We start from the raw sequence: 27,408 nt of genomic DNA, 5'->3' as shown, positions 1-27,408 counted from the left end.
AAACAGGTTTTGTTGGTACACATTATCACTGCATTCAGTCTTGGGCCTGTCTTGACTTTGTCCCAGGGTGGATTCGGAGTGGGGGCAGGACATCTATATGATGCTGCCGCCATCCTGAAGCCATCCAGGGGCAAAACGCCGCTCCAAAAACGTCGGGCCCTTACCCCAACGTTTTTGGACACAAAGGCGTGCCACAGCCAATGGTGACTGCTGATTGGTCACCATCGGCTGGAGGAAGGCAGGTTTGGGTGCTGCGAGTCCCTTTCTTCCTCTCTCTCTGTCTGCCCCGTTCCTTCCCTTCCCTTTAATTTTTTTTAAATCTATAGATGCGACCTTTCACATCTATAGATAAAAATAAATAAATAAATAAATAAGTGTGTGTGTATGTGTGAGAGAGGGAGAGAAATGGAACAGCCAAAGGAGGAGGAAGAGAGGGACCCTCTCTCTGACCTCCCTCTTGCTGCCCCACCCTGTTTTTTTTTAAAAAAATCTTATCTATAGATGCAATTCTTTGAAGGATCGCATCTATAGATTACAAAAAAGGGGGGAGAGAAACGGGGCAGCGAGAGGGGGAGGAAGACATGGAGGCGAACTGGCTCTCCTCCCTCTGACTTCCTTATCGCTGCCCAGTTCCTTCCACACACCCTTTTTTTAATCTATAGATGTGATCCTTTGCATCTATAGATAAACAAAAACTGGGGGGGGGGAGGAACGGGGGCAGCGAGTGGGAGGTCAGAGGGAGGAGAGGTGGTCCACATCCCTGTCTTCCTGCCCCTCTCGCTGCCCCATTCCTCCCCCCTTCCCGGTGCTCGGTGGCGGCAACTCCACACTCGCGCACCTTCTGGTGCAGGTGCCAGGAAGGAGTGTGAGTGTGGGAGCCCGAGGCCTCCCGGTGCCAAGGCGCTGCCATCAATACGGGGTTCTTATGTGACTTTAAGCTACAGTTTCCTAGCAAGCTAGAAACCACACAAATAAAAGAGAATTGCAGCTTCTGTCTTTCCTATGGATAACACGTTTGGGTTAGTTTTGCCCAGATGTCCACACATCAAGGTTTTGTTAATCGGCTTCTTGCTGATCCATTTCCCCGGAGCATGGCGTTATAAAGGACATACTGTAATTTAGCTGACGTGGTCAGCTAACAGGAAACACCCAATTCCCAACAAATTTCCTCTCAACAATCAGTAAGACAAGCTCCCAGTGTTTTAATAAAGAGTCTGTGGAGGTTTTCAAGCCAAGGATGACTGCTCTGCAAATCAGAACATCTGCTTGCTGCCCCCCGCTTTGAAGCCTGCCTATAGAAATGAAATGTTCTTACTACTCAACAGAGAGTTGTTCCGGCTTTGAAAAACCAAGGGACCACCGGCATGAAGCTCAATTGGTAGGGAGGGGGCTTGAATGCATTCATCCAGCATATCCAATACATCAGACTCCACACATTCCAGCGACCAAACACAGGCAACCCAGCTTGGGATGTCACAATTCAAGACACTGAAACCAGGGTTCAACACGTTCCCATTTCTTCCCCCTACCTCAAATCACTTATTTTCACCTTGGGGACAGGAATTCTAGCAAGATAAATCAGTCTGATATGGCAAAAATGTTTGTTCCTCAGGCTATCACAGGAGCTTTGTCCAGACTAAACTGATGGGAAAGAATGTCAAGCTGTGAGGATAGAACAAACATTTACACGCAGTAATTTTAATCCGCCTTTAGGTGTTAAATATGCTCCCATAATGCACACTGTTAAAGTGCTTAGTGCAAAATATTAAACAGGGCTAGCAAAAAAAAATTTGCTGGTAAAGAACAAGATGGCACTTTCTCTCAGTCCATATACCACAGCTGACTGGACTGTGTCAGTTGAATCTGTCTTCAACGCTGACAATGAGGAAGCATCCTCCACCACACCTGAAGGCAAGAGGGAAGCTAAAGGAGTGTGAGGCAGGCCTTGTGGCACACAGTTTTCTCCTCCAACACCAGTATTTGCTGCCTGAGACAACTGCTTCACCTTGCCTAGTAGTAGGGCTGGCCCTACATTGAAAGCAGTATCTACAGGCTATGAAATAGCTCTTAGAAAACACATGTCCCATAATAAACATGGGAAGGCTGTGATTCAGGACAGTCTGAAGCATCAAGCCAGGGCATACCAGGCAGCTGATCCCTGATGAACATTACCAATAACATCTGAGTTAGGGAATGGGATAACACAGCACTAGGGCTTGTAGTTTTCAGCCAGGTGCTGTTGAAACTAGTGCTGAGCTGAAAGTTTTTTTGACTTGAAATTTGGGAGAGGTGCCCTGGAACACTCCCCCTCCCCCACCCCAGTTCAACTTTTTTTCTCTCTGCTAGCACTTTATGGTATATTCCTGTGGGCAAATGAAGGCTGCTTCCTCCCTCAATTCTGCCCAAAGAAGCCCGGAAAGGATGTTACATGATGACTATAAAAAGTAGCTACAAAGAGTAGGAAACTATACCTGAAAAGAATTTAGCACAAGGCAATCCCTTTCACAGCATTCTGCTATTTCACAAGTATGTATTCATATTTATGGAAAATCAGAGTCATCTTGGCAAGTTAAGCATGAAGTGGATCAATGTGGAGTAGGGATGGGAGAACCAGTGATTTTCAAATTTGCCTAAGACCCCAAGGATCACTTTAAAGCTTGTTTGGGGTCACTCTAATTTTTGACCTGTTTTTCAGCTCATTTGTGTGGAAAAGGTATGCATTTCTGTGAGTATTTTTCAAAAGTGCACTTTCCCTCATTGACCAATGCATGAAAATGTGTTTTTTTTTCAAATGTACATTTCAAAGTCTGCTTTTTTTTAAAAAAAAAATACACATTTTTAAAAACATAATTGCAAATTCATGAATTTCCAAACCTTTCTTGAAAAAAAATTGCGCCTGCTCATGTTTGCATTTGAGATCGTGAATGGGACAGGTTCACATGATTTGCAAAAAGAAAGACAATTCCTGTACATCCCTAATGTGCTGTTGCTGAAGTGACCCAGACAACAAGCTTATACAACTCAAGCAGAACTACACTTTAATGGAGACATGGGACTGCCAACAAAACCGGGACTCCTGTGCCAAGTTCTCCCCTGATTCTGCCTGGGATGTTACAATGTGTATCCTGTTGAATTATCATGTATGTTTGTAAACCAGGGGTAACCAATAATGAGGAGTGGGAACAAAGAAAAATAACATCACAACATCACATACATGTTACAGAGCTAATTTCCCCAACCTGGTGCTGTACAGATGTATCAGACTACAGCTCCCATCCTCCCCAGCCAGCACGACCATTTCATCTTTAACGGCAGCCTCATTTCAAGCATAAAGTGTAGTCCTGCCCTTTAATGTGCCATCTCTCAATCCACTCTTGGCAGCTGTGTAGCAGTGCAGGACATACAAATTAATGTAAAGCCGAGGCACCATCAACTGCATTTTGTCCCAAATGGAACTATTTGACCCACATTTTGGGCAGTTTGACTATGGGCTCATCTACACCAAGCAGGATATTCCACTATTAAAGTGGTATGAAAGTGGTATATAAACGGCAGGAGCCACACTACTGTTTCATAGTGGTATTAAAGTGCACTGCAGGATCTACACTATTGCTTTATAGTGGTACTGAAGTACACTGACAATTGTTGGGGCCCATGACACATCTACACAGAGCAGGATATAACACTATGAAAGTGGTATATGGTATGTGTCAATGGGCCCCAACAGTTGTCAATGCACTTCAATACCTCTATAAAACAGTAGTGTGGCTCTTGCCTTTTATATACCGCTTTCATAGTGCAATATCCTGCTTGGTGTGGATGAGCCCTATGTGCTCTTTAAGCCAGGGGTGGGCAACCGGTGGCCCTCCAGATGTTTTGGCTTACAACTCCCATCAGCACTAGCCAATATAGCCAATGGTGAGGGGCCAAAACATCTGGAGAGGCACAAATTGCCCATCCCTGGTTTTAAGTGTTTAGCAGGAAACTAAGCAAGAAATCACAAAATACCTCCACAATGAAGGTTCAAAGTTTTCCCTTTATATTTCATAGGCAATATAAAAGCATTTGCTCCTATGCAACCAGGTGAAGATTTGAGCCACGTTCATATGTCCGATTTCTCATTTACTAAGCACATCCCCTTCACACCACTTACCCTGTGTTCCAGGATTTCTGGATATTTATTTATTAAATTTCTTGTCCAGTTTTCAACTAAATTGGCCCTTAAATCCAATTACCAAAAAAGGAATGAAAAAGGAAAGAAGCAGAATTAATGCTTTTTTTTAATGCTGTTGTTTTTATGCTCTTCATGGTTTTAATTTTTGTGAACTGCCCAGAGAGCTTCGGCTATTGGGCGGTATAAAAATGTAATAAATAAATAAATAAATAAATGAGGTCCCTGGTTCAGATTCCTGATAGTTGTCTATAGTTCATAGGATTTCATATTAGAAGAAAAGTCTACGGGCCATTTTGTATGTAACGCTAAGGCATATTTAGTGCTATGAGTATGAGCTGGAATGAAATCAAGTGAATTCTCAGGCTCACTCGCCTCTCCCCATCAAACATGGCTGGGAGGATGGCTTCAGCATGGCTTAGTTTAACAGCTACAAAACTCCTAAATTCTGATTAGTTAAACAAGCCAGTTAAGCAGCCCATTAGAAGTTGGCTTGTTTAGAAACTAACCAGAGTTTGTTTTAAACCATGATCTCTGCTCTGTATGTAATTCAGTGGGAGTGAAAGTAAAAGCTGCCAAAGTCAAGGACAATGTGCAGGGCAAAGGGTAGTGGTGGTTGGGGGGAACCACACAAGCTGGAGATTTCACTCAGGCACATTCCAGCTCATGCATGTAGTGCTAAACCATGGTTTAGCTATTTGTGCGAACCAGCTCACAGCCTCAAACACAAAATTAATCAGACTTCAAGGGTCATTCCTCAGAAAGCATATTCTGGAGAAGCATAAACATCCCATCATTCAAGGAAGACAGTAGAGCAACCTTCCCTAACTTCTTGCCCTCCAGATCCAGTTGGATTGCAATTCCCATCATGGGCATGCTGGCTGGGAATGATGGGAGTTGCAATCCAAGCCATCTGGAGGGCCCCTTGTTGGAAAGGCTGTGGCAGAGAAAAACAATGATACTTCTCTTGTAATGCGCTGCTACTTACCAGAGCAATGAAATCCATTGCCTCTGTAGCCTGGTTTACATTTGCACTTGAAGGACCCCTGAGTATTGAGACATTCTGCATGGAAATTGCACTTGGGGATATTTGCTATACATTCATTTATATCTAGAGAGAGAATTTTTTTTGAGAAAAACAAATGATTGAAGTCAGAGACTGAAAACAAACAAAACACCACCTTCATGCTGTAAAAAGCTGCACCTGAGGGAGGTATCAACACATTTGGGGAAACTCCCAGGTTTGCCAAAGTACAAAAAGGTTTTAATAATCAAACCTAAGGGGACAATCTTCCCTCCAAATAGCACAATGAAGACTGACCATGCTCAGTAGCCACAAAATGTAGACAATTAATAACCGGGGGGGGGGGGGGAATGGGGAGAGTGGAATGGCTAGGCTTGAACTCTGAATAGGAGCACACCTTTTAGGAAGGAGGAATTGGATACGCTTGAACATTTTGTAGGAAGTCATCCTTCCCCGCATAAACGTCAAGAAAAATTTGGGCAATGGGGCCATGCCATCACAATTCTATGGAACACCCAGCCTCAACCTAACTCCCCTTAGATCAGGAAAAAGGGGCTGAAGATGAAAATAAACTCCCAAGTTCCTCTGTCTCAGGGAGGACATGGGAGAAGCAATAGGAAATGTGATTCTTCTCCTACCTGAACTGCACCTTCTAACAGGCCACAGGCAAGGAAGCCTTTGATCTTAGCAAGCAAGAATGCTCAGAGATGGAGGTTATATTTCAGTAACTAAATTAGGCTGCCAGAAGAACCTGGAGCAGATTTTTTGGGAGACAGTTGGGTTCTCTAGTTTGGAATGGTATCACCAAGGGAAGGTTTCTTCTCTTTCCATCCCTTTCTGGAAATACTACAGGTCTTATTAGTGGGCTGTGGTGGTGGTGGTAGTGGTGGGAGGCTGTCCACACCATTTTCAATATCTCTATGGTGCTGTTCAGTATTGTGCTTTTATTTTGCAATCACCCTGCCTCATTAGTGGAATTTTACTGGGTGAGGGATGGGGTGAGGGTAGGTCCAGATGACATCATTTCCCACTGCTTCTTCCAACGTCTTTCTTGCCACAGAAAATCTGTTCAGGAAGGGAAGTTGTAATATCTGCACAATGCCCTTTGATAGTTAGTTCTAGGAAACATCCATTGCAAGCACCCTTAGACCGCAATCCTATATTCTCTTTTCTGGGAGTAAGGCCCATTGAACTCAATGGGGCTTATTTCTGAGTAAACATGTATAGGACATGTATAGTTTCTTTCCCTTGCCACATGCAAATGTATTTCACTCACACTGTCACTTTTGCTTTCCACCTCCTAGAACTCAGCAGCTTTAAAAAACAACTTTGCAGCCTCAACCTCCACCCATCACCCTAAGAATACATTCCTTCCAAATACTTCCCAGTGAGCAAGCTGCTGCCATTTCATTCCAGTTGCAGGTAGCTTTTTAAAAGAATAACAGGTGGTTTCCTTTGCAAATTGATGGGCAGACTAGATGGGAGAAGGCAGGGAAAATTTCAAACTTTTATTTTACTTCCCTCAGTCATTTAGTGTCTAGTTTCTTCCCTTTACACCTCTATCTCAGTAGTCTATTTCTATTCCCCAGCCTGCTTGCATCTGGCTTCTCCAGCCTTTACACCCCCAAAAAGAAAAGAAAGAACAGATTTTTTGCACCAAACTCAGGAGCTGATTTAAAAAACAAAAAGGCTGGGGTGTGAAGGGGAGCTAATGCAGGGAAGAAAGAAAAACCTGGAGTGGATTCTTTTGGGAGAGAGGGAAATACTGTCTCCTAGCCTTTTAAACTCTAGTTTTGAAAACAGACACTTATTATACTGTGCTGGGGCTAGCCAGAGAAGTGGGGACAATTTTTAATTTTCAGAAGAAGACCTGTAGGGGACTCAAGCTTATGTAAAACAACTACAAAAAAGAAAGAAAAATATTTCAGTTTGTGAGAAAAGAGAAAAACATATAACCAGCATCTAATTCTTACCTACACAGTCGTATCGTCCATTCACATATTTCAGTTCATATCCAATTTGACACTTGCAATAGTAACTTCCAAATGTGTTGACACATCTGCGGTTGAAAGAGCAAATAGCTTTGCCAGTGGAGCACTCATCAATATCTAAGATATTAAAATGAAATCTGGTAAGGTCAAGAAAAAGGTATCAAAAGGAAGATCATTAAACAAAATCATAATGGTCACCACTATGAACAATGTGAATAAAGTAGAGTCGTGACTATTGCTGAATAGCCCATTTCTAGTTCTAGTAGAGATATGCAAAATCCATCACTGGAAATTGGCCTTGAATTCTGCTTATCTTGGTTATGGGACAACTATTTCTGTGGAAAATCCATCTGGCCCAGTAGATTTGAGCTGCTACCCCCTGCATACTCTCTATCCATAATGCTTAACAGTCCCAGATGCTGTATATGTATACGCATGCCACTCTGGGAGTCATCCATAGCTAGAATCCAGAGTAAGCAGGAGGATTTGAATAAATCCTGGTCCCTTCTCCAACTCAGGAAACAGTCCACCTGAGCAGAACTGCAATTTGTGTTGCAATTCAATCTTAGATGGAAGACAATGGCGACCCTAAATTCTAGTCTAATCCTCTGAGGTCTTTCTCAGGCAAGTTTCAGTGAACTATTTTATATGTAATCAAGTCAATTTCCTGCTGCCTGGCTGAAAGCACCTAGGCAAAGAGCCCCATGCTGCTACGAGCAAGAATAGGGTTGGTGGCGCTCCCCCTAACATGAGTGCAAAGCTGCTAGATTTCAATTGCGATTCCTGCTTTTGTGCTCTAGCCTGAAGCTTCAAATCAATGTTCATCAGTCTTTGAAGAATGGCAGGAGGCAGTCCTATCAACAATGGCAGTGGCACGATAACCCCATTGATGCAGGGCAAAGGGTTAGGGTTCCTCCCAACGCATTTGGGAGGAAAGGAGGAACGTTTCCTTCTGTGACATGTTTATTGTTTAGCAGCTGAGCCGAGAATTCATATGGGCTCATTGCATGGTTCCTTAAAATACTCTTAATTCATGAAATCCATGTACAGCTTGCTGTTACAGCTGGATGTCAAAAGCAGCAGGCTCTCTGCAGAGCAGTGCTTCCAGCTTGATAGGTTTAATGAATATACTGCTTGAAAGGTAATAAATGCCTGCAATCACAGTTACACTTCATTTCCTGTTCTTGTCAAACTTCTCCTAGGCTCTTAAATATCCCCAGAGTCCACTGGGATGAGGAAGCATTCTCCCTCCCCCCTCAAAAAAGAGACCCCCCCGACTAAGGAATCAAGATTCTAAGGCATTAGATATAGCCCCAGTTGGATATATCAAATGTCCAAGAACGCTAAGTAAATCTTGGTTTAGGATCTTTCAGAAATCCAGCTCTTTTCTCATAGTGTTATCTAAACTTGTGCTAACACAGCTTGAGCATGAGCTTATAATATCCTGTTCCCATATAATGGATGATGGATACATGTGCAATAGGATCCCTATCTGGGAGTTTCCATGCAATTAGAAGCACACGAAAGAGAGCAGGGAAGAGAGTGATAGCTCCACCTCTTCCTCTGCTCATTTGCCCCCATTGCCTCCAGTGTTTGGGGCCCAATGTCTACTTGCATAGGCTCCCACATGACTTAGAACCCTGTTCATGCAGGACTCTGAATTATGGGCGGAGCCTATACAAATACAGCAGGCTCCCTGCTGCAGATGATCGCCCTCAAAGGATGCCAATGGAGGGGGTGGAGCTAGCATGCTTGTACCCAACTCTTCCTCATTCAATTGTAATCATTTAGGGGATTTGAATATCTGAATAGGACTGAGTGAGGAGGGGAATAGTGATTGATATAAATATATATATATAATTTGATCCATAAACAATACAACATGAACACACAACTGACACCAAGTATGAAATAGCCTATCAACAATGACTTTCATGATACAGATATATTAAAACGTAGGGCTAAACATCCTCTGAGGTTCCACAAATCTAGAGATAGTTAGGGAGTATTAATTAGGAACACTGTGACCTGGTTCACACATAATGAAAACCCTGAGTATGGGCTAAGTATGGGTTGTCATTGAATTGTGGGTTGTTGCTACATGCGAATCCTGTACTATGGTATAACTATGGGTTGTGAACCATGAACAATCCACAAAAATATCCCATGCTATGTTGTTGGATTGTGAACTCCGAGTTGTTTGTGGTTACTAACCCATAGTTAAACCATTGTGCAGAGTTTGCACATAATGTCAACCCATGATTCAACAACCACTCACAATTCAATGACAACCCATACTCATTCTGGGTTGTTGTTACATGTGAACCAAATCTATGCCTTTTTTAAATACTTTTGAAAAACAAAATCAAGGAAAGAAGTTCAATTCAGCATTGGAGATGGGAGCACACAGCTTTCAAAATATTGAGAATATGTACACACATGCACCCTATCCTGGTTTTCCTCTGCTCTGAGGAGACTTCCAATGATAAATTAGTATATTTTTTCTTTGTAAAGATGGGGCCAAAGTACAATGGGACCACCCTTTACTATTTCATGTTTCATTTCGCACTTGAATGAACAATGCGAAAGAAAACACAAAGGTTGTTCAACCAAACTGAAGTTCCTGCACTACAATGAGAATGAATGAATAATAATAATAATAATAATAATAATAATAATAATAATAATAATAATAATAATAATTTTATTTCTTACTCGCCTCTCCATTCTGATCGAGGTGGGTAGAGAAAGTGCCATCATATTCCTTATTAAGGAACATGGAGTGGAGTGGCTAAGAGTATAATTGTGACTTGAGAAGTCTCCAGTTCAAAAGTTACCTCACTGAACAAAATTAGGTAGTCTCTGTTTGTGACAATGACGCCTGCCACCAATGGGCTAAGCTAGTGTGAAAGCACTGAATGTTAATAAGCCTTCCAGTTTGTTTAGGGAAACAGCTGTCAGAATGTTTGAAGATCAGCTTCTGTGAGAGAAGACAAAACATTTTCTGTTTCAATGTTTGAAACCATGCACAGGCCTCTAGTTGATGATGACTATGGTGACAACGCAACCATTCTACCTCATATGATGTACACACAGCAAGCCACAAACTAGAGTTGCATTAGTGGTACTCCTGAACAGTCAGTATAGGGTTATAGGCATTGTTTGATTCTACTGGTTCATAAACCACAGGTCAGATTCTAAGAACTGCTTGAGTTAAGGACATCAGGAGCATAAAAATATATAGTACCTATGCATGTTTTCCCATTTGGTGCTAATTGAAGTCCACTTGATGGACATAAGCATTGCACATCATCTTTCACCTCTTCACAGCCGTATTGGCAATTCACCATGGCACATGTCCTGGAATCTTTAAAAACACATTATTTGTCAAAGACTAGACTAGCAACAGGGAATATTGAATGAGAGGATTAAACTTATTAATGGAAGAGAATATCTTAAATGCTGTTTCCTAACAATACGAACTTATTAATATTAAATAGTTGTGATGCAGAGAGAGAGAGACAGACATGACCAACTGGAGTTTTGTTTCCTATTTTGGCGGCTGCTATTCCCACTGTCAATGAAACAGAAGTCTCTGTTCTATTTAAAATGTGACTTGTCTCTTTCACGATGCGGAACTGCTGTGGCAAAACATATTGCCAGTCCTTAAATAGTTACATTGCTTCTTGGTATTATTTCTGGGCACTACTGAAAGTGGTGGTGGTGATCACCCTAAGTGGATTAGGACCTGAGATCCTGAAAAAACACTTTCTATCAAATGAGTCTGCCTGAACCTGATTTTCTAACTAGATGCCTTCCTACAGGGTCCTCTGCCACAGGGCGGAGAACCACTTTTGGTCTGGAAGTGGATTGCCCTTCCCTGACCAAGCTGAAGGGCTGGATGATGTCAAGGGGTTGGAGGCCCACCCAGAGGCCCTTCCCTCTCCAGTGATGTGATCTATCCTGCCCACGTTTTCTCTCTCTAAGTGCAGAGAGAGGCATGGAGCTCCATGCTTCTCTGTGCATGGAGAAAGATATTTTGCTGGTGCTTGTTGGAGGTGCCTCCTTTCTATGTTGCTTGCATCCCATCGGGGAATGAGTGGTGCTGGAAGGGACATAGCCAGGGCTTGCAGGACTGGCTCCTGCCAGTCCCAGTCAAGTCCTGCATGGGAAGTCCCATGTTATCCCTGATCATTAGCATTGCTCACCTTCTGATTAGTGGCAATTCCAGCATCAGCTGGTGTGCATGTAGGTTCCCCCCAGTAGCTTCTGGAGGGTGAAAATTGGCCCCTGGATCCTCTGAAGTTGCCCACCTCTAGTCTAAAACATGCACAACTCAAAATGAGATTTGCTATATATTAAAAATGCAAACAAAGGTAAGAATATCCTTTAATGCTGATAGCACTAGAACGATGAGTGATCCATACAGCATAAACCATATGCTCTACATATGGACAAAGGTAATTTACAATATGGACTTAATTTTGTCTCATTTACTGAATCTTGCATAATATTTGTCACTTACTTGTGCATGTGCCGTCCGGCATGAGCATGTACCCATTGAGACAATAGCACTTGTAGCTACCATGTGTGTTCATACATCTGTGTTCACAAGGATATGGTTTCAATCCACATTCATTGATATCTGCAGAAATCATTGGAATAATTGAGTTTGGAGGAAAAGGATATGAGTGTTATTGTAGTGTTATTTCATGACTTCAATTCTCATAGCAAAAAAGTATCTGCAGGATATGAGTGAGACAGAATCTTGAAAGAAAGGAATTCTGCACACCATCTGGCGGTGTGTGCGGTAGGAGCACTAGCACGAAGTTCCTGGCACACCTGACAGAATCCAGGAAAGTGTCTTGTACTAGTAGATAGATTGCACAAGGAAAGAAGGAAAGAAAACAGCTGTTCCAATGTTAGCTATAGGCTGACCTTGTACACTTGTCATCACAGCTCTGAGGTGCTCAGGGTTGGCCATGGGAAATATCTGTAACTCGAAACTAAAACTTTAAACCTCCTATGTATAAAATAAGATTACAAAAAGAAGGAAAGATTTCCTGGCTGCAGTCACTGCAACTTGAGGTGAAGCAACTCAAAGGCACACCAGGAGTATAGCTCTGCTTACGCAAACAGCATGGCTTCAGGTTTTTGAAGGCCATTCACAAAAATAAGTTAACTCCTATTCTCCCTGCCACTGTTAGAAAGGAAAAGACACATGAGAGGCTGCTAGAGTAGATTCGGACACACTGGGGCTCATCTACACCAAGCAGGCTATTCCACTATGAAAGCGGTATGAAAGAGGTATATAAAAGGCAGAGGCCACACCGCTGCTTTATAGCAGTATTGAAGTGCACTGACAACTGTTGGGGTCCATTGACTCATACCATATACTGCTTTCATAGTGCTATATCCTGCTCTGTGTAGATGTGTCATGGGCCCCAACAGTTGTCAGTGCACTTTAGTACCACTATAAAGCAGTAGTGTAAATCCTGCAGTGCACTTCAATACTGCCATAAAGCAGTAGTGTGGCTCCTGCCTTTTATATGCCGCTTTCATACTGTTTTCATAGTGGAATATCCTGCTTGGTGTAGACGAGCCCTCAGATGGGGCAGGGAGAAGTTTTTGCCAATTGCCACTGCAGGCAACTGACAGCAGCTCCTGCAGAGATCTGCCTCACAATCTCGGGGTTACATGATTTGAACTGTAAAATGCCTTGATATCATGGTTATCACATAAAAAAACATAATTCTTACAATGTGAGAGAGGCTCATGTGAGGAGATAAACATTCCGAAACCGTTTTCCTCAATGAAATTCTCATGTGCATATCTTGACTGGGTCAGGAGAAAGAACATTTCCTTGTGCTAATCTATTAACTGGAGTGATATGACCTGGGACCTAATGGGCTATCCTCACTGAACTCGCATCTCAGGATGTGCTTATTCAGTCAATCAAAGCAACTAAATTAGAGCCTTTGTTTGATAGTTCCACAGGTTTCTTTTCAATGATAATAGTGTAATATCCTTTGGCAAAGCATTGGGGGAAGGGAGAGGGGGAATAACCAGATGGGTGCTCATTTCCATATATTATTATTATTATTATTATTATTATTATTATTATTATTATTATTATTTACATTTATATACCACACCATAGCTGAAGCTCTCTGGGCGGTTTACAAAAGTTAAAAACAGTGACATTAAAAAGAAATATACAAAATTTAAAACCATAAAAAAACATAAAATACAAACATATAGATGCTATTTTTGCATTCCAAGACAGCACTGGTGGAGTACACAGGCTCCAAAGAATAACAAATATAAAATAAACAAGTGTTGCTCTTCTTATGTTCTTAATACTCAGAAAATGCAAAATCCTTGCAACTGAAGGACAAAGTAGAGGGAAGGTTTGAGGATACAACACATCTGAAGTAAGTGAGAATTCATTCTGCAAAACAGGTTGTGTGGATAAGCCTTCATGAGAGCTTTATGCAATGCAGCTTTCATAACACTTGTGGAGTCTGGTTTTCCATCTTTCAAAAGGTCCTTGAAAAGAGGAGCAGGAAATGAATATATGGAACTGGTTTCTTGGGACAGATATTCACTGTGCTTATTCTCTAAAATATGGCAAGGATGACTAAGAATGATGCAGAGTGCACATAATAACTTAGATGCAAAACTTGATGTTACTTTGAAGATCCATGATCAAATCTCCTGACATTTTTTCTTTGAATAAAAGCAGATACAGGGGAACTATTTTAGATTGGAGCCATGATACTGAGGGCATAAAGCAATGTAATCCTTTCTGCTGTGCCATTTCCCTGGTTTAAATCCATTTATTTATTTATTTATTTATTTATTTATTTTTTATACCGCCCAATAGCTGAAGCTCCATTCCCAAAGTTGCTATTAGAAGAAATGAAGTGTGTGTGGGGGGGAGGAGGTGAGGGACACGTACAGGTATATTATGTTCAATGAAAATGTTGGGAAATCGGAGAAACAGCAAGGAAACCAACCCTTCTCCCAAAGCTGCTATCCAGAAAAAGGATTGCATCCAATGCTAGTCTGTCTTAAGTCCCAGTCATTTCAGTGGATACCACTGTTTTTAAGCAAAGAAAAAGCCATTGTCAATGTGAATCTTCTCGCAGTCCTGCCTCTATTAAAACGTGTAAATTTTAGGAGAAAAAACCCTATGGTACATATTTCACAGTACAATCCTTTACAGTCATGTAATTCCTAAAACCAGCATTCCCCTGAGCCAGGCTTTAGCTCTAGTCCAGTTTTAATGACATCAGCCCTTCCTCTCATGTGCGGCCTTCCAAGCCAGAAGACAACCTCTTCTAGCCAACAGAGAATGCATAGTTTGATAGTGAGACGTCAATAATAGCATTATGTGGTGTTTATTCCAAGATTCATTCATATATGAGAGACATTTAACAGGGACCCCAGATGTTTTTATATGAAGATGATGTGCCAACTGGAATTACAGCAATCCAAAACATTGTAAATTAAAGTAGAGGTTAAAGGTAGGGGATTTTTCTGTTCTAAAAGTGACAGCACCATGTATAGTGGAAGCCGAACCAGGGTCTTCCTAGATAGGGTGTATCCCGTGCCACTGCAAGACCCTGGAAAGCCTGTGTTTGCTTCAATGAAGAGCTGAAGTACATAATTGCTGGACTATCAAGGGAAACAAGGAGTGCATGCTCCAAAAATCATGTGTCAACAGAAACTATTATGATCAGAGCCAGCAGGAGATATAAACACCTCCCATTAAAGGGGATACGAAACTGCAGGAGACAGGCAGATACCCTGGGGACAGAACAGGAGCATGCATTTCAGATCCCCAGGGCCAGATTAAAGATCTGCACTATTAGCATAGATCACTATGGCCTTTGCTAGACCCACCATTAAATCCGCGACGGAGGAGGGGAGAGCCCGCAATGCAACTATCGTGGGCTGTCGCGGTAGTCCAGACGTCACGCACGACGAGCTCAAGAAGCGATCCGTCGCGTCCGCCATTTTTAAAATTTTCTTAATGGGACGATGCTCATGAACGCTCGTGTGCTCAGGTAAGTTTTTTTAAAAAAATTAATTTGATTTTCCCGCTCCACCCACCCTGCCCGATGGTAATTGCGCGGAGCTGGGAAAAGCCGTGGAATAGGCCATATGCTCACGGTCTCGGACTTAGCCCGAGAGTGTGGGAAAACCTGGGGCCAAAGGGTAGGCTAATATCCCAGGGCCAGGCAGGGTTGATCCCTGCCTGAGCACGGGATCCCCTGTGTGTCATCTGGATGCACAGGGACAATCCCCGGGTATCACCCCGGGATATAGCCTGGTCTAGCAAAGGCCTATGACACATTTTGAAGATGCAAGTGGGCTCTTGAGAAGGGGTAGACAACCTGATGCCCTCTGGATGTTTTGAACTACAACTCCCATATGCCCCAAACATAATGGCCAATGGTCAGGGATTATGGGAATTGTGGTCCAAAACACCTGGAGGGTGCCAGGTTGCTAGTGACAGTGCTATCCTGGTATTCTGCCCCAATATCAAGCCTTTGGTGCCTGGAATCCTGTAAGGAAAAAATGCTACTATTTTTTCATTGCTATAGTTTCACACTTACTTAAAAAGTTAGCTCTTCTAAGCCCCAGCTACAATGTAGCTTTATAATTGGGACATCTGGCTAACCAAAGTTTGGATAATAGGGGTTAAATAGTACAACAAATGTTACACTGAGAGGCAAACTACATAAAACAGAACCCTTCTCTTCCTGAGCAGGTTCCAGTTACAAGTTTGTGACAGAAGGTAGTAAATATATGATAGGACAGCTATGCGTAGAAAACAGCTAGTGGGGAAAGGAGTTGTAGTTGAAAACCATGGGCGATGGGTTAAGCATCTCTATCCTCTTGCTTTTTCACTGCACAAAGAATACCCCTTTCCTGTTTACAAGCAATGCTACTCCCATTAGAATGCAATATATAGTTTGTTCCTAAGAAGATTAGTTGAAGCTGTTAAAAACTACTGTGCTTTTATTATATAATAACACATTTTATTATAATTATTGTATATGCTATAACAATATATTGGCAAATATACATAGTAACTGTTGTACAGTTCCATCAGTTATTTGATTATGGAAGTTGAGGGGAAAACACTGGACAATCTATCCAACATATATGTCTGAGTAAAATAATGTGAGGCTTATGGGACAAACAGTTCTCAACAGAGGGTATTTAAAAGTTCCCTTTCTTCTTTCACTTTTCATCAAATTTCACAATTCATAATTCAGATTGCAACCAAATTAGATGGTATTGGAGTATAAAGATTGAATTTGTCAAGAGTGTAATATTTACAATAAACATGATAAATTATACATACCTTGGCTGCAGGTTTTCCCTGTGAATCCTGGAAAACATTTACATTTGTTTGCCATTACACATTCCCCATATTTGCACCCATGTTCACAGGTGGCTGGAGAAGGGGGGAAAAGAGAAAAAGGAAGTAAAAATGTGATGGCAGAGAAAGATAGCTAAACTCATATTCCCCTGTTATCTAGCTGAAACAGTACTAGTAAAAAAAGGTAATCTAAGAAGACCAAAGTAGGGTTGGAAAATTCGTCCCTTTTGCTTGTTCTAAATGTCTACATTGACTTTAGGCCATCATTAAAGTGAATATAGAATAAAATACATTAGCATAGCTTTTGTGGGAGCCAGTCTTAAGAAAGATGTTAATAGTAGCTGGGAAGAGAACAAAATATAGTTTTGATTTTTGTTTTACTTTATTAATAGGACTAATATTGATTAGGTAACCCGAGTGTACTTGGGTAAAGCGAGAACTGATTTCATTACAAGCTATTTCTCAGATGCTTTTTCGCTGCTATGGTTTCTACAATTGTTTATTATTTATTTATAAGTAATACTTGTATACCACTTAATATTGTAAAATCTCTAAGCAGTTTGCAAACAAAAATATTTAAACATCGCAATTAAGGATACATATATACTGCAATCCTGAAATGTTCTTGCTCTCAACAACAGATATAATACAAAAATAAAGAGAAGTTGATGATGATGATGTCGATGATAATAATAAATAAACAAATAAATAAATAACGAACAAGTGCATTTCAAGGAGGCCTTTTAAAACACACCCGATTGTTCTGCCTCCTGAGTCATATTGGAGAGTCCCAGAGGGTGGGCACCACTACTAAGAAGGCACACTTTCAAGATGTTGGTTGTGGAAAGGCCTTGTCTGGAGATACTAATGGTGAGCTGGGGGGAAGGCGCTCAGCTAGATACCCTAGCCCTGAGTTATTTAGGGATTTTGTATGTCAATAACAGAAACTTGAACATGGCTCAGTAGCTAATAGGCAGCCAGTGCAATTCCTTTAAAATAGGTGTAATGTACAAAGCTGGGTGCCACACTGAGCATCCTACCATTAGGGATGAAAGCAGCCCCACACAGAGGGCATTACAGTAACCTAACTGTAAGGGTTCCAGTGCATGAACTACAGTGGTTAGGCTGTTGCTAGCTAGGAACAGGTACAGTTCTCACACCTAATGAAGTTGGTAATGGGCATTCTGAGACATTTAAGTCACCTAGGCCTCCAGTGACACAGATGTCTTCAGGAGCACCCCCCAACTATGGACCTGTTCCTTCAGAGGGAGTGCAACCCCATCCAGAACAGAGGAACAACCCAATTCCAAGAACTGGGAGCCATTTCTCCACAAGGTTAACTCTGTACTGGGTCATTTAGCCACAAACAACCCAGAGTGTCTGAGTTCGAGCAACACATTCATAACCTATGATCATGGGTTCATAGGCTACAGAAAATGGAAGTCGCTCGCATGCACTGCACATCTTGGCAAATTGTGAGCTAATTAACCCATGATTTGCCACTGTGATGGATGAACTGGCCCTATTGTGAACTTGCCTTCACCTGAAATAGCAACAGAGGAGCTAATAAATCAAAGCACCAAACTTTGCTTCCCTTCTCAGATGTTCTGCTAGTGTCAGCACAAATAATTTTGCAATACTAAATAAATTGTATTGAAATGAGTCTTTTTTAAGAATATGTTTAGAACTGGCATAATAGACGTTTAAAAACATGAGTTCTTGCTGAACATTTTTATCATCCAAAAAGATTTGCATATATTTACTATTGTAGGGCTGTTCAAAAGGGGCTTGTAGTAAAACAAACAAAAGCTCAACCTAGGAACACTCAACAATCGTGTTGAAATGTTTTTTGTTCTTTGGAACATATATAGATCAGAAAATGTATACTTTTCTTTTTCTTCCTTCTTACTATGGCATGTAATAAATGTACTCCTGAAAATGTTTATTTCAGTGTAATGTTGCTGATTTGATTTCCTTTCTAATCATTGCCAGATAGGCTTCAGATTCTTGTAGATCCAAATTCCTTCTGGATTGACTTAAACCTCATGCAATTCTCCTGGAAATTACAATGACAGCACAGGAAGAATAAAGAAGCTCACATTTGGGCCCGAACATTTTTCCATATTAGAATCTAATATACCACCCAAGCATTGCAGTGGCTGGTGGCCATAAATCCTTTAGAACATATTGTAGAACATATATCTCTAAATACCTGTAGTCTTTTCGCCATAATTAAATCCTTTTTTTCATTCTGGGTATGACCACCAGGGTAGTTCATGGAGCTCCAGCATTGCTTCAGATATATTTCTAAATATTGTGCCCATATGAGTTTCAGTCTGGTACTTAAGCAGTGGTATACTGAGGAATAGGGAAATAATATATACACAGACACACTCATACTGGCTAGTGACCAGGAGCAGTTTTTACTCTTACCATTACCTATGTGGGCCTGCTCAGTTTGTTGAGCCATTTGAATATCTTTTTATAATTAAGCGTACTATTTTCTCGGTTCCTCGTAATAATAATAATAATAATAATAATAATAATAATAATAATAATAATAATAATTCTTACCCACCTCCCTATTTGGATCAAGGCGAGGAAAAGCAATAAGTGTAAAATACATAAAACTGAATTAAAAACATAGTATACATGATTAAAACATCCTAAAAACATCCTAAAATTCTACTGGATAGGCCTGGCAGAATAGATCAGTCCTTATAGCTTTCTTAAATGCTAAAAGACTGTTAAGTTGATGAGTCTCCACCAGCAGGCCATTCCACAGTCTGGGAGCAGCAGAAGAGAAGGTCCTCTGGGTAATAACTGTCAGCCTAATTTTGGCAGACTGTAGTAGATTCTTCCCAGAGGACTTGAGTGTGTGGGGTGGATTGTACAGGAGAAGGTGATCCCGCAGGTAGCCTGGACCCAAACCATGTAGGGCTTTAAAGGTAGTAACCAACACTTTATACTTCACCTGGAAACTAATTGGCAGCCAGCAAAGAGATTTTATAACTGGTGTAATATGGTCCACCCTAGGTGTACTGGTGACCAACCTGGCTACCATATTTTGAACTAATTGAATTTTCCGGACTAGGCACAAAGTTAGCCCTATGTAGAGCGCATTGCAGAAGTCGAGCCTCGACGTTACCAGCGTTCAATCACCATTGCCCTTTTTGAACCATTGCAATTGCAAAAAGTGAACTAGCTATGTATATCATAGGTGTCAAACATCTTTCAGCCAGAGAAGCTCTTGGGGACCAGATGCCAGTGATAGGCAGGGCTGAAAGCAAAAGGGCAGGGCCAAATTACCAAAAATTCCAGCATAATTTAGCTTAAAATTCATGCTGCTAGTAACTAAGTTTGCTTGTACATTAAGGGTGTGTGTGTGGGGGAACCACATCCTTACCAAGTTTTTTTTCTTCTGGAGTCTACAACCGGCTCATTTAGATGGCAACCACATGATTTGGAACTGGAAACTTCCCCTCCCAGCAATACTACTACATGCCATCTAGTGGTGGAATTATAGCACTATGCTGGCTTTACATGCTGGGGACATCCCGTGATAATTTAAATAATGCATTATCTCAGAATTTAAAGCGAGATTACTGGGAGAAAGTGCAGAAGATGTCCTGGAGGTTGACGATACCATATAAAGGGCCCGCAAACTTCTGTGAGTAGCCAATCATGAGTGTGAAAATTCATGTAGAGAAGCTCAAAGCCTTCGGAGATGCATTTCAACCTTTTAGAATGGGGGAAAAACATGCAAAAGCTGGGAAACGGCCAAAGGATCGGTAATTGAGAGAAAGGGGGCAGGGAAAGCGGTGATGGCCATCTGGGAACTGTGGAAGGCCAGATAGGGATCCCTAAATGGGCACGCACCAGTTCATACAAATGCCTCTACATGAGCTTTTGGCTACAAGCCACTGGGAGCCTCACAGACTTTCTTAGGCAATCACAAGGGGGAGGATCACTTGCTCTCTGAATGAGTCCTGAGACAGGAAGTAGTCCCCAGAGATGCGGTTACAAACCAGCCCTGAGTGCCTGGAGATTCACATAGTTAATTCAACAAGCAGAATATTGGGAGCCTGAGCTTTCAAATCCCTTTGTCTCAATGCCTCCTCAAACAATCCAATGTTGCAGGTTCTTCCCTTTTATGCTCTTACAACCAATGTCATATCTGAAGCCAGGGTTAAATAAAATACAAACCATGTTTGTGCATTCTCTTTATGCATTCTATATATCCCACGTATATACTAGGGGTGTGCATGGACCCCCCGCTCCGCTTCACTTCCAGATCCACGATTTTTGGATCAGGCCGCTTCGCCCCGCCCCCGCTCCGCCCATTTCCGCTCCGCTCCGCTCGGAGCTCCGGATCCGGATCGGAGCTCCGTTTTTCTCCCCCATAGGGTTGCATTGAAAGCTAAAAAAGTAAACAACTTTTTTTCGGTTCAAGTTAGAAACCTCACCTTTGGCACCATGACACCTCATGGACGTATACACACGCACGCCAAGTTTCAAGGCAATCCCATCATCCCCTGATTTTTCGGGAATTTATGAAAATCGGGCACCCCATTCAGACCCCTTGGGATAGCTCCGTCAATTTGCACGTTAGAAACCTCAAACTCGCCACCAGGACAGCTTATCCATGTGTCCATATGGACGCCCAGACTCAAGGCAGTCCCATCATCCCCTGATTTTTGGCGGGGCTCTAACCTCTAACGCACCACCCATAACCCTAAGTCACACCCCTTTCAATATTTCTGTCAATTTGCCCGTTAGAAACCTCAAACTTGGCACCATGATAGCTTATCCACGTGTCCACATGGACGCCAAGTTTCAAGGCAATCCCATCATCCCCTAATTTTGGGGGAATTTTTGAAAATCGGGCACCCCATTCACACCCCTTTCCATAGCTCCGTCAATTTGCAGGTTAGAAACCTCAAACTCGCCACCATGAAAGCTTATCCAGGGATATATACGCACACCGAGACTCAAGGCAGTCCCATCATCCCCTGATTTTTGGGGAATTTATGAAAATCCAACACCCATTCACACCCCTTTCCAATAGCTCCGTCAATTTGCACGTTAAAAAAAAACCTCAAACTCACCACCATGACAGCTTATCCAGGGATACATATGCCGCACGCCGAGACTCAAGGCAGTCCCATCATCCCCTGTATTTTGGAGGGGCTTAAACCTGCAGACCTCTCAATGGGGCCATTTCAAAGGAAATCCCAACATGCCATGAATTGGGGAGTAGAGATAAACCTATATGAATCTTCTTCCACACTTGAAAACTGGATTTGGAACTTCCAAAACTCCAAGTGAGCGCAGGAAGGACTTCTCCCCTGAGTCAAAGCCAGACACACACAACATCCCTGCAAGGCGGGCAGAGGAGGAGAGAGGGAAGGCAGGCAGGCAGGCAGCAGACATTTCTGGGGGCATAAGGAAGTGAGCCAAGGATAAGCCAGTAATGCATATAAAATGGAATAAATAAATAAATAAACAAAGGAGGGGTGGAATTAAAAGCAGCAGTGTTGCTGAATAAACAGCAAGAAGAACTTTTTTAAAAAGGCTATATCTGTCTTTTACCAGCAATAGGGGGACGTGCCCAGGGGAGGGGGAAGCAGCAGCTGCCAATTTGACTGGTCAACCAGTCTTTTAAGAAGCAAGGCTGTCAGTTCAACTCATGAAAGCCATTGCTCCACCACGAGAGCTCTGAAAAGTGGAACTGTCACTTCAACTCATGATAGGCATCGCTCCACCACTAAGAGAAGTAGACCTCTCACTTCAACTCATGATAGGCATTGCTCCACCGGGTTACTCTCTTTGGAAGTCTCTGATGGCCTTCCAAGTAGAGGAGAGAGTGGGGGCACGTCCACAATGAGATGCCCTAGGGGAGCTCATCCCCTTGCACCACATCTTTTCAGTTGTTCCCCAAAGTTAGAGTGGGTAGCAGTGCTGTGTTTCTATCTCTTATTATTGGCTTAGTATATGATTTCACAGGTTGTGTTTGTGCATTTGGTGGGGCTACTGTTTTAAAAAACACTGGGAAAAGTCCGTTCAGACTAAGAAAGAGAAGTTCCCAGAATCCCAAGTTACCCGTTTTGCCTATCCCCTCCTCCAACTTTGGGATCATGTGATCATGACCGGGAGTTGACCCTGCCCCTCAGCAATCGAAAAGGTAATCTTTTTCCCGCCTTTACCCTACTTTTTAAAAAATTCTAGCGCGCGACCCGCACCACGCAGAGAGGTGAGAGTAGTCTCAAAATGACCCCCATCCACGACTGTCTAAGCACAAGAATTTTCAGAACGATAGCTTAAAAAACAACCCAGTTATCCCCGATTCTTTTCCGCAATGCAATCCTATGGGCGAAAACCGCCGTTTGATCTGCGCTGTCCGTTTGTTGACCCGATTTTTTAAAAAATATAGCACGCGACCCGCACGACGCAGAGAGGTGAGAGTAGTCTCAAAATGACCCCCATCCACGACTGTCTAAGCACAAGAATTTTCAGAACGATAGCTTCAAAAACAACCCAGTTATCTATGGGCGAAATGTTTCAAGATGGCGATCGGAGCGCTCCGCGGAAAGAGAAGCGCTCCGAAAATGGGCGCTTCTCTTCGCCTTGCTTTTAGGGGTCCGCGGTCCGCTTCTACTCCGCCTCTGGGCAAGGCGGAGCAGGCCAATTCACTCCTGCTTCTGCACTTCTAATAGGAGCGGAGCACATGCCTAGTATATACATCTGTAAGTATTTTAGGCACAGTATTTGGGCTTCCTGTTCACTGAAAAAGAGTTTTCTACATGTGGAATTTAGTTAGTTTTAGAGCAGGATCCAGGGGCAGCTGTCCAGAACGTCCCAAAATTTAATGTGGCTGAACGTCATTGTCATTAAACATCAGTATGTGGCGACTTAAATCATCTTTTGTTCCAAATTATTTAATGATATTTTACCACAACCACCAACAAAAACATGAAATCCTGATCAAAAGTAGACTAATGTAAAAGAAACAGTGTAATAAAGAGAAAACAATACAGCAAAGAAGGTCAGCATCTTAATTTATATCTTCAACATGTATCATGCCTGATTCAAACCAGAGATCTGGTAAGAGAAGAATGTAAAAAGCTTTTCAAAACTGGATAGCAGGAAATTATTTTATTGCTTTTGCCTGCATGTGCATACACACACACGGTCCTTTGAAAGACTTTTACATATTATCATTCTTACCACACCATATCCTTGAGCAGCTAAATTAGGGTTATGCAAACAATATAACAGGATTATTAATAAAGGACATCTACATTCAACAGATGGTGATGCTTTCAAGTAGGACTATTATCTGCTATGTGCATTACTGCACATTGGCTCTTTTGGCAGCTTTCTCCACTGGACAACAATCTGGCGAGCATATCAATTATGATGTGAACTTTTGTTCATCTGCACCACATACCCAGAGCTAAGCTCATCAGGACAGCAGATGCAACGTCTAAGAAACAGACAACTCCTAAAGACAACATTTATTAGTTGATTCAGCCTTGCCAGAATCCAGCTGGAGAAAGATTTCAACTTCTCCCTTGTGTTTATACTATTTTTATTGAAAGCTTAGAGGTCAATAAATAACCATGGGTCCTTTGTTAAACCAATTCCCTAGAGGCCTGGAAATGGAACAACAACACAGGTAATCCTCAGAAGCATTTTCACTAGAATGCTAGAAAGTAAGAAATCACCAATCCTCTAATCATGTAAATATCTGAGGACAGCATATGCCACTTAATCAAAAGCACTTGTCTCTTAATAGCTCTGCATAGCATGCTTAAAGGTTGCATTTTGCCCGAGGTTTCTTTGTTTCTACCACTGGAGTCTTGGATAGATATTAGGGCTGTGCACCGCTCCAGATCCAAATCCCAAATCCAAAGCAGATCGTGGTGATTCGGACCTCTCTAAAACAGATCCGAGGTGCATCAGATTAGTCCGAATCGATTCAGATCGATTCAGAAATTTGAAACCCACAGCGATCCTCAGAGATGATTGGCAACTCTTGAAATAAAAAATGTTGGTAGCTGAGTTGAGTGCAGGGACAGAGCCCATGCAAAACATTTTCTTTCAGCTAAAGTGTACAACAATTTGTCCCCTGTCATCCACATATCATACCTGGCTCCTGCAGCTCACAACACAACCCAGATTACAACTGTACCAGAATCAGAAAATAACCTGCACACAGACTCAAGGAAGTAAGCCAATCCACAGATTAACAGGACAAGTCTCGCACACGTATGAAGGGGCAGCATCAAGGACAGGCAAGGTCAGGCACCTGCTAAGGGCCCACAACCCTTCAGTGACCCACTGACAAAAGCCTCACCGCCCTCCACTCCAGAATTGTTCCTTCTCTTCCTCCCCATTGCAAACTCAGCAGCCTCTCGCTCTGGACCAGACAATGATGGTGGTGAATAGGAGGAGGACCAGTAGATGCCACTGCCTACTTGCTCACTGGCTCTCTGCCTGTCAATCAAGCAAGTGGTCACAATGATAAAAAAGACTGAGGAGGGGCAAGAGCAGTTGGTGACAATGGTGGTTAGAAGGCAGCCTTACTGAGGGAGGAAGCCCATTGTGGGGTTTGCGCCCAAGAGCCCTTAAAAACTTGGAGCTAGCATTGTATACATGATATGGCCAAGGGATGAAGCATGACATATAGAACACATGATATCTTTCAAGGCAGTAAGAATGCAAGAAATCCAAATACTTGCCTTCTCTTATCATGCATGCACTATCAGGAACACACAGATACTCACAAAGGCAGGACCACTGGCCCTGACCTGAGGTGGGTGTTGCTGGCTACTCCTCTGTTGCTGAGTGAGCAATTCTCCCTGCCACAACCTCTTCTTTTCCCTGAGTGGGGTGAGGCTAGCAGGCAGGAGCTGTTTCAGAGCAGGCCTACCTTAGGCTCATGCCAAAAGACCGTGGTCCTTCCTCTGATACCTGCCCACTGCCTGCAGTAGCTCAGCCATTTAAAACTATGTCATCTATGCACAAAACAGGTCCCATTAAGCCTGGCCTTCCTTGGTACCCCTGTGCAAAATTTTAATAAAAATAAATAAAATATTATGGGAGGAAAACAAACCTGGTTAACCCCCTCCCTCCCAATCCTTCAAGCAACAGTTTCCTGAAAGGGAAAAAAAAAAAAAAAACAGGCCCAGAGCATTTTGTTTTGCTTTTCTGGCTAATCAGAAACTTTTTTGTTAAGGAAAAGTTTTTTGCTGTCCTGACATCAAAAATATGGTGATGCTGGTGTGTTACCAGTGGACATGCTGGTTGTGAACGATGGCAGCGGCCATCCAAAGCCCTTGAGGGAAACAGGCTGGAGAAGGGCCAGTTGGGGCATTTCTACATGAGGCTTTCATCCTGCACCTTTACAAAGGCTTCTGCTTCCAGATTCTTCATGGGATTTAGAGCAACTCTTTTGCATGAGCCTTTTTCCAGGTTTTTTTCTTTCCCTGCCTTGCTATATATTTCATTATACAACCACTTAGATGGCATTGTGGTATAGCGGAATTGCATAATTAGATGAGACTCTCATTCCACCATTTCGAAATAATTCTAGACTTTGCTCGCTGGGGAAAAAAAAGTGGTAATGGTTGCAAAGCACAGGAAAGTCTCTGGGGGATGACAACATTATGTAAAGGACCCATAAATTACTATGAGTGAGCAATCATGAGCCCACAATAAAATGCTTCACGTAGAAAGGCTGTGTAAATAACAGGGTAGACTATGCCATGTGCTCTGTTAAACTATTAACAGTTGGCCTGTGTTAATCAGATTAAATGACTACAATATTCCTTTCTGGCTTCAAAACATAATCCAGTTAATCCCAAATATATTTCCCGCCATTTTAAATGGTCTGCCTAAACCCTCACTCATATCAAGTAGCACTATGGGGATTTAATTTCTATGGAACTTTTTTTGATAGTCACCGCAGGCAGGCCTATCAGGGAGCCAAAATCATTCACAATTTAAGCACACATACATACACATATATTTCAGAAACAAGGGAAGGATGACAAGTGGTTCCCATTACCTTCACAGTGTTCTTTGCTATTCCTTTTCCATCCGTAGCAGCAGTCAAGCTTAGAACCGTAGCGACAGACCCCAGGCTGATTCACAGTTAGCCTGCGACTTCTTGAGCTGTGCTTAATAAAACAGAACATTAACTGCAGCAGAGGAATTGACAGATCCAGATCCAGATTTTGTATCTGACAACTGAGTAGGCTGGCCACCCTGACATCACAACTATCCCTTCAGTGAGAAAGAACTCTCTTGAAGCACCTTAATCACAGCTTTGCTGAACTCAGCACAACCAACTTCCTTAACCCAGGAAGGTACTGATTCATCGCTACTTCTTTGCCCAGCTTTGACTGGTGTGCCAGTAGTGACTCTTTCTCCAGAAGGCACATTCTGCCATGCCCGGCAAAGCCTGGGCATGGGGAGGGTTTTGTGGGCGGGGCAAGCCTGAGACGTGGCGACCCTGCATTGGCAGGGCCACTGGGGACTGGGAGGGGTTGGGCCCCTTTATCTAGGGTGACCATATTTGGGAAACCAAAAAAGAGGACACCTAGCGTGTGTGTGGGGAAGCAGCTTTCTGAGTCCTTCAGAAAGTACGTTATTCCCCCGCCACCTTAAAGAACCCGATTGGAGTGGAGGAGGGGAAAGGATTTCATTCTGCACCACCACCATCCACTCCAATGGGGGCCTTTTCTATAATGTCCACGAATGACCCACTTTCCCCTTTAAGACCTCAATTGGAGCTCGGGGTGGGGGAATGATGTGCCTC

General features: G+C 42.5%; 1 protein-coding gene across 1 annotated transcript in view; it reads right to left on the bottom strand.

Annotated features, from left to right (window-relative positions):
- The window catches only part of EGFL6 (EGF like domain multiple 6), a 54,207-nt gene that overhangs the window by 11,762 nt on the left and 15,037 nt on the right, over nucleotides 1–27,408 (bottom strand). The window contains exons 2-7 of the mRNA XM_063127524.1: nucleotides 26,656–26,762; nucleotides 16,566–16,658; nucleotides 11,712–11,831; nucleotides 10,434–10,553; nucleotides 7,169–7,303; nucleotides 5,160–5,282 (exon numbers count right to left, since the gene is read on the bottom strand). Coding sequence (XP_062983594.1) covers nucleotides 5,160–5,282; nucleotides 7,169–7,303; nucleotides 10,434–10,553; nucleotides 11,712–11,831; nucleotides 16,566–16,658; nucleotides 26,656–26,762 — 698 coding nt within the window. The remainder of the gene's footprint in view (nucleotides 1–5,159; nucleotides 5,283–7,168; nucleotides 7,304–10,433; nucleotides 10,554–11,711; nucleotides 11,832–16,565; nucleotides 16,659–26,655; nucleotides 26,763–27,408) is intronic.

The sequence above is a fragment of the Elgaria multicarinata genome, chromosome 5, assembly GCF_023053635.1.
Source record: "Elgaria multicarinata webbii isolate HBS135686 ecotype San Diego chromosome 5, rElgMul1.1.pri, whole genome shotgun sequence".
Lineage (NCBI taxonomy): Eukaryota > Metazoa > Chordata > Lepidosauria > Squamata > Anguidae > Elgaria > Elgaria multicarinata.
The sequence above is the reverse complement of the archived record's forward strand: the minus strand, read 5'-3'. Positions and strand labels throughout refer to the sequence as shown.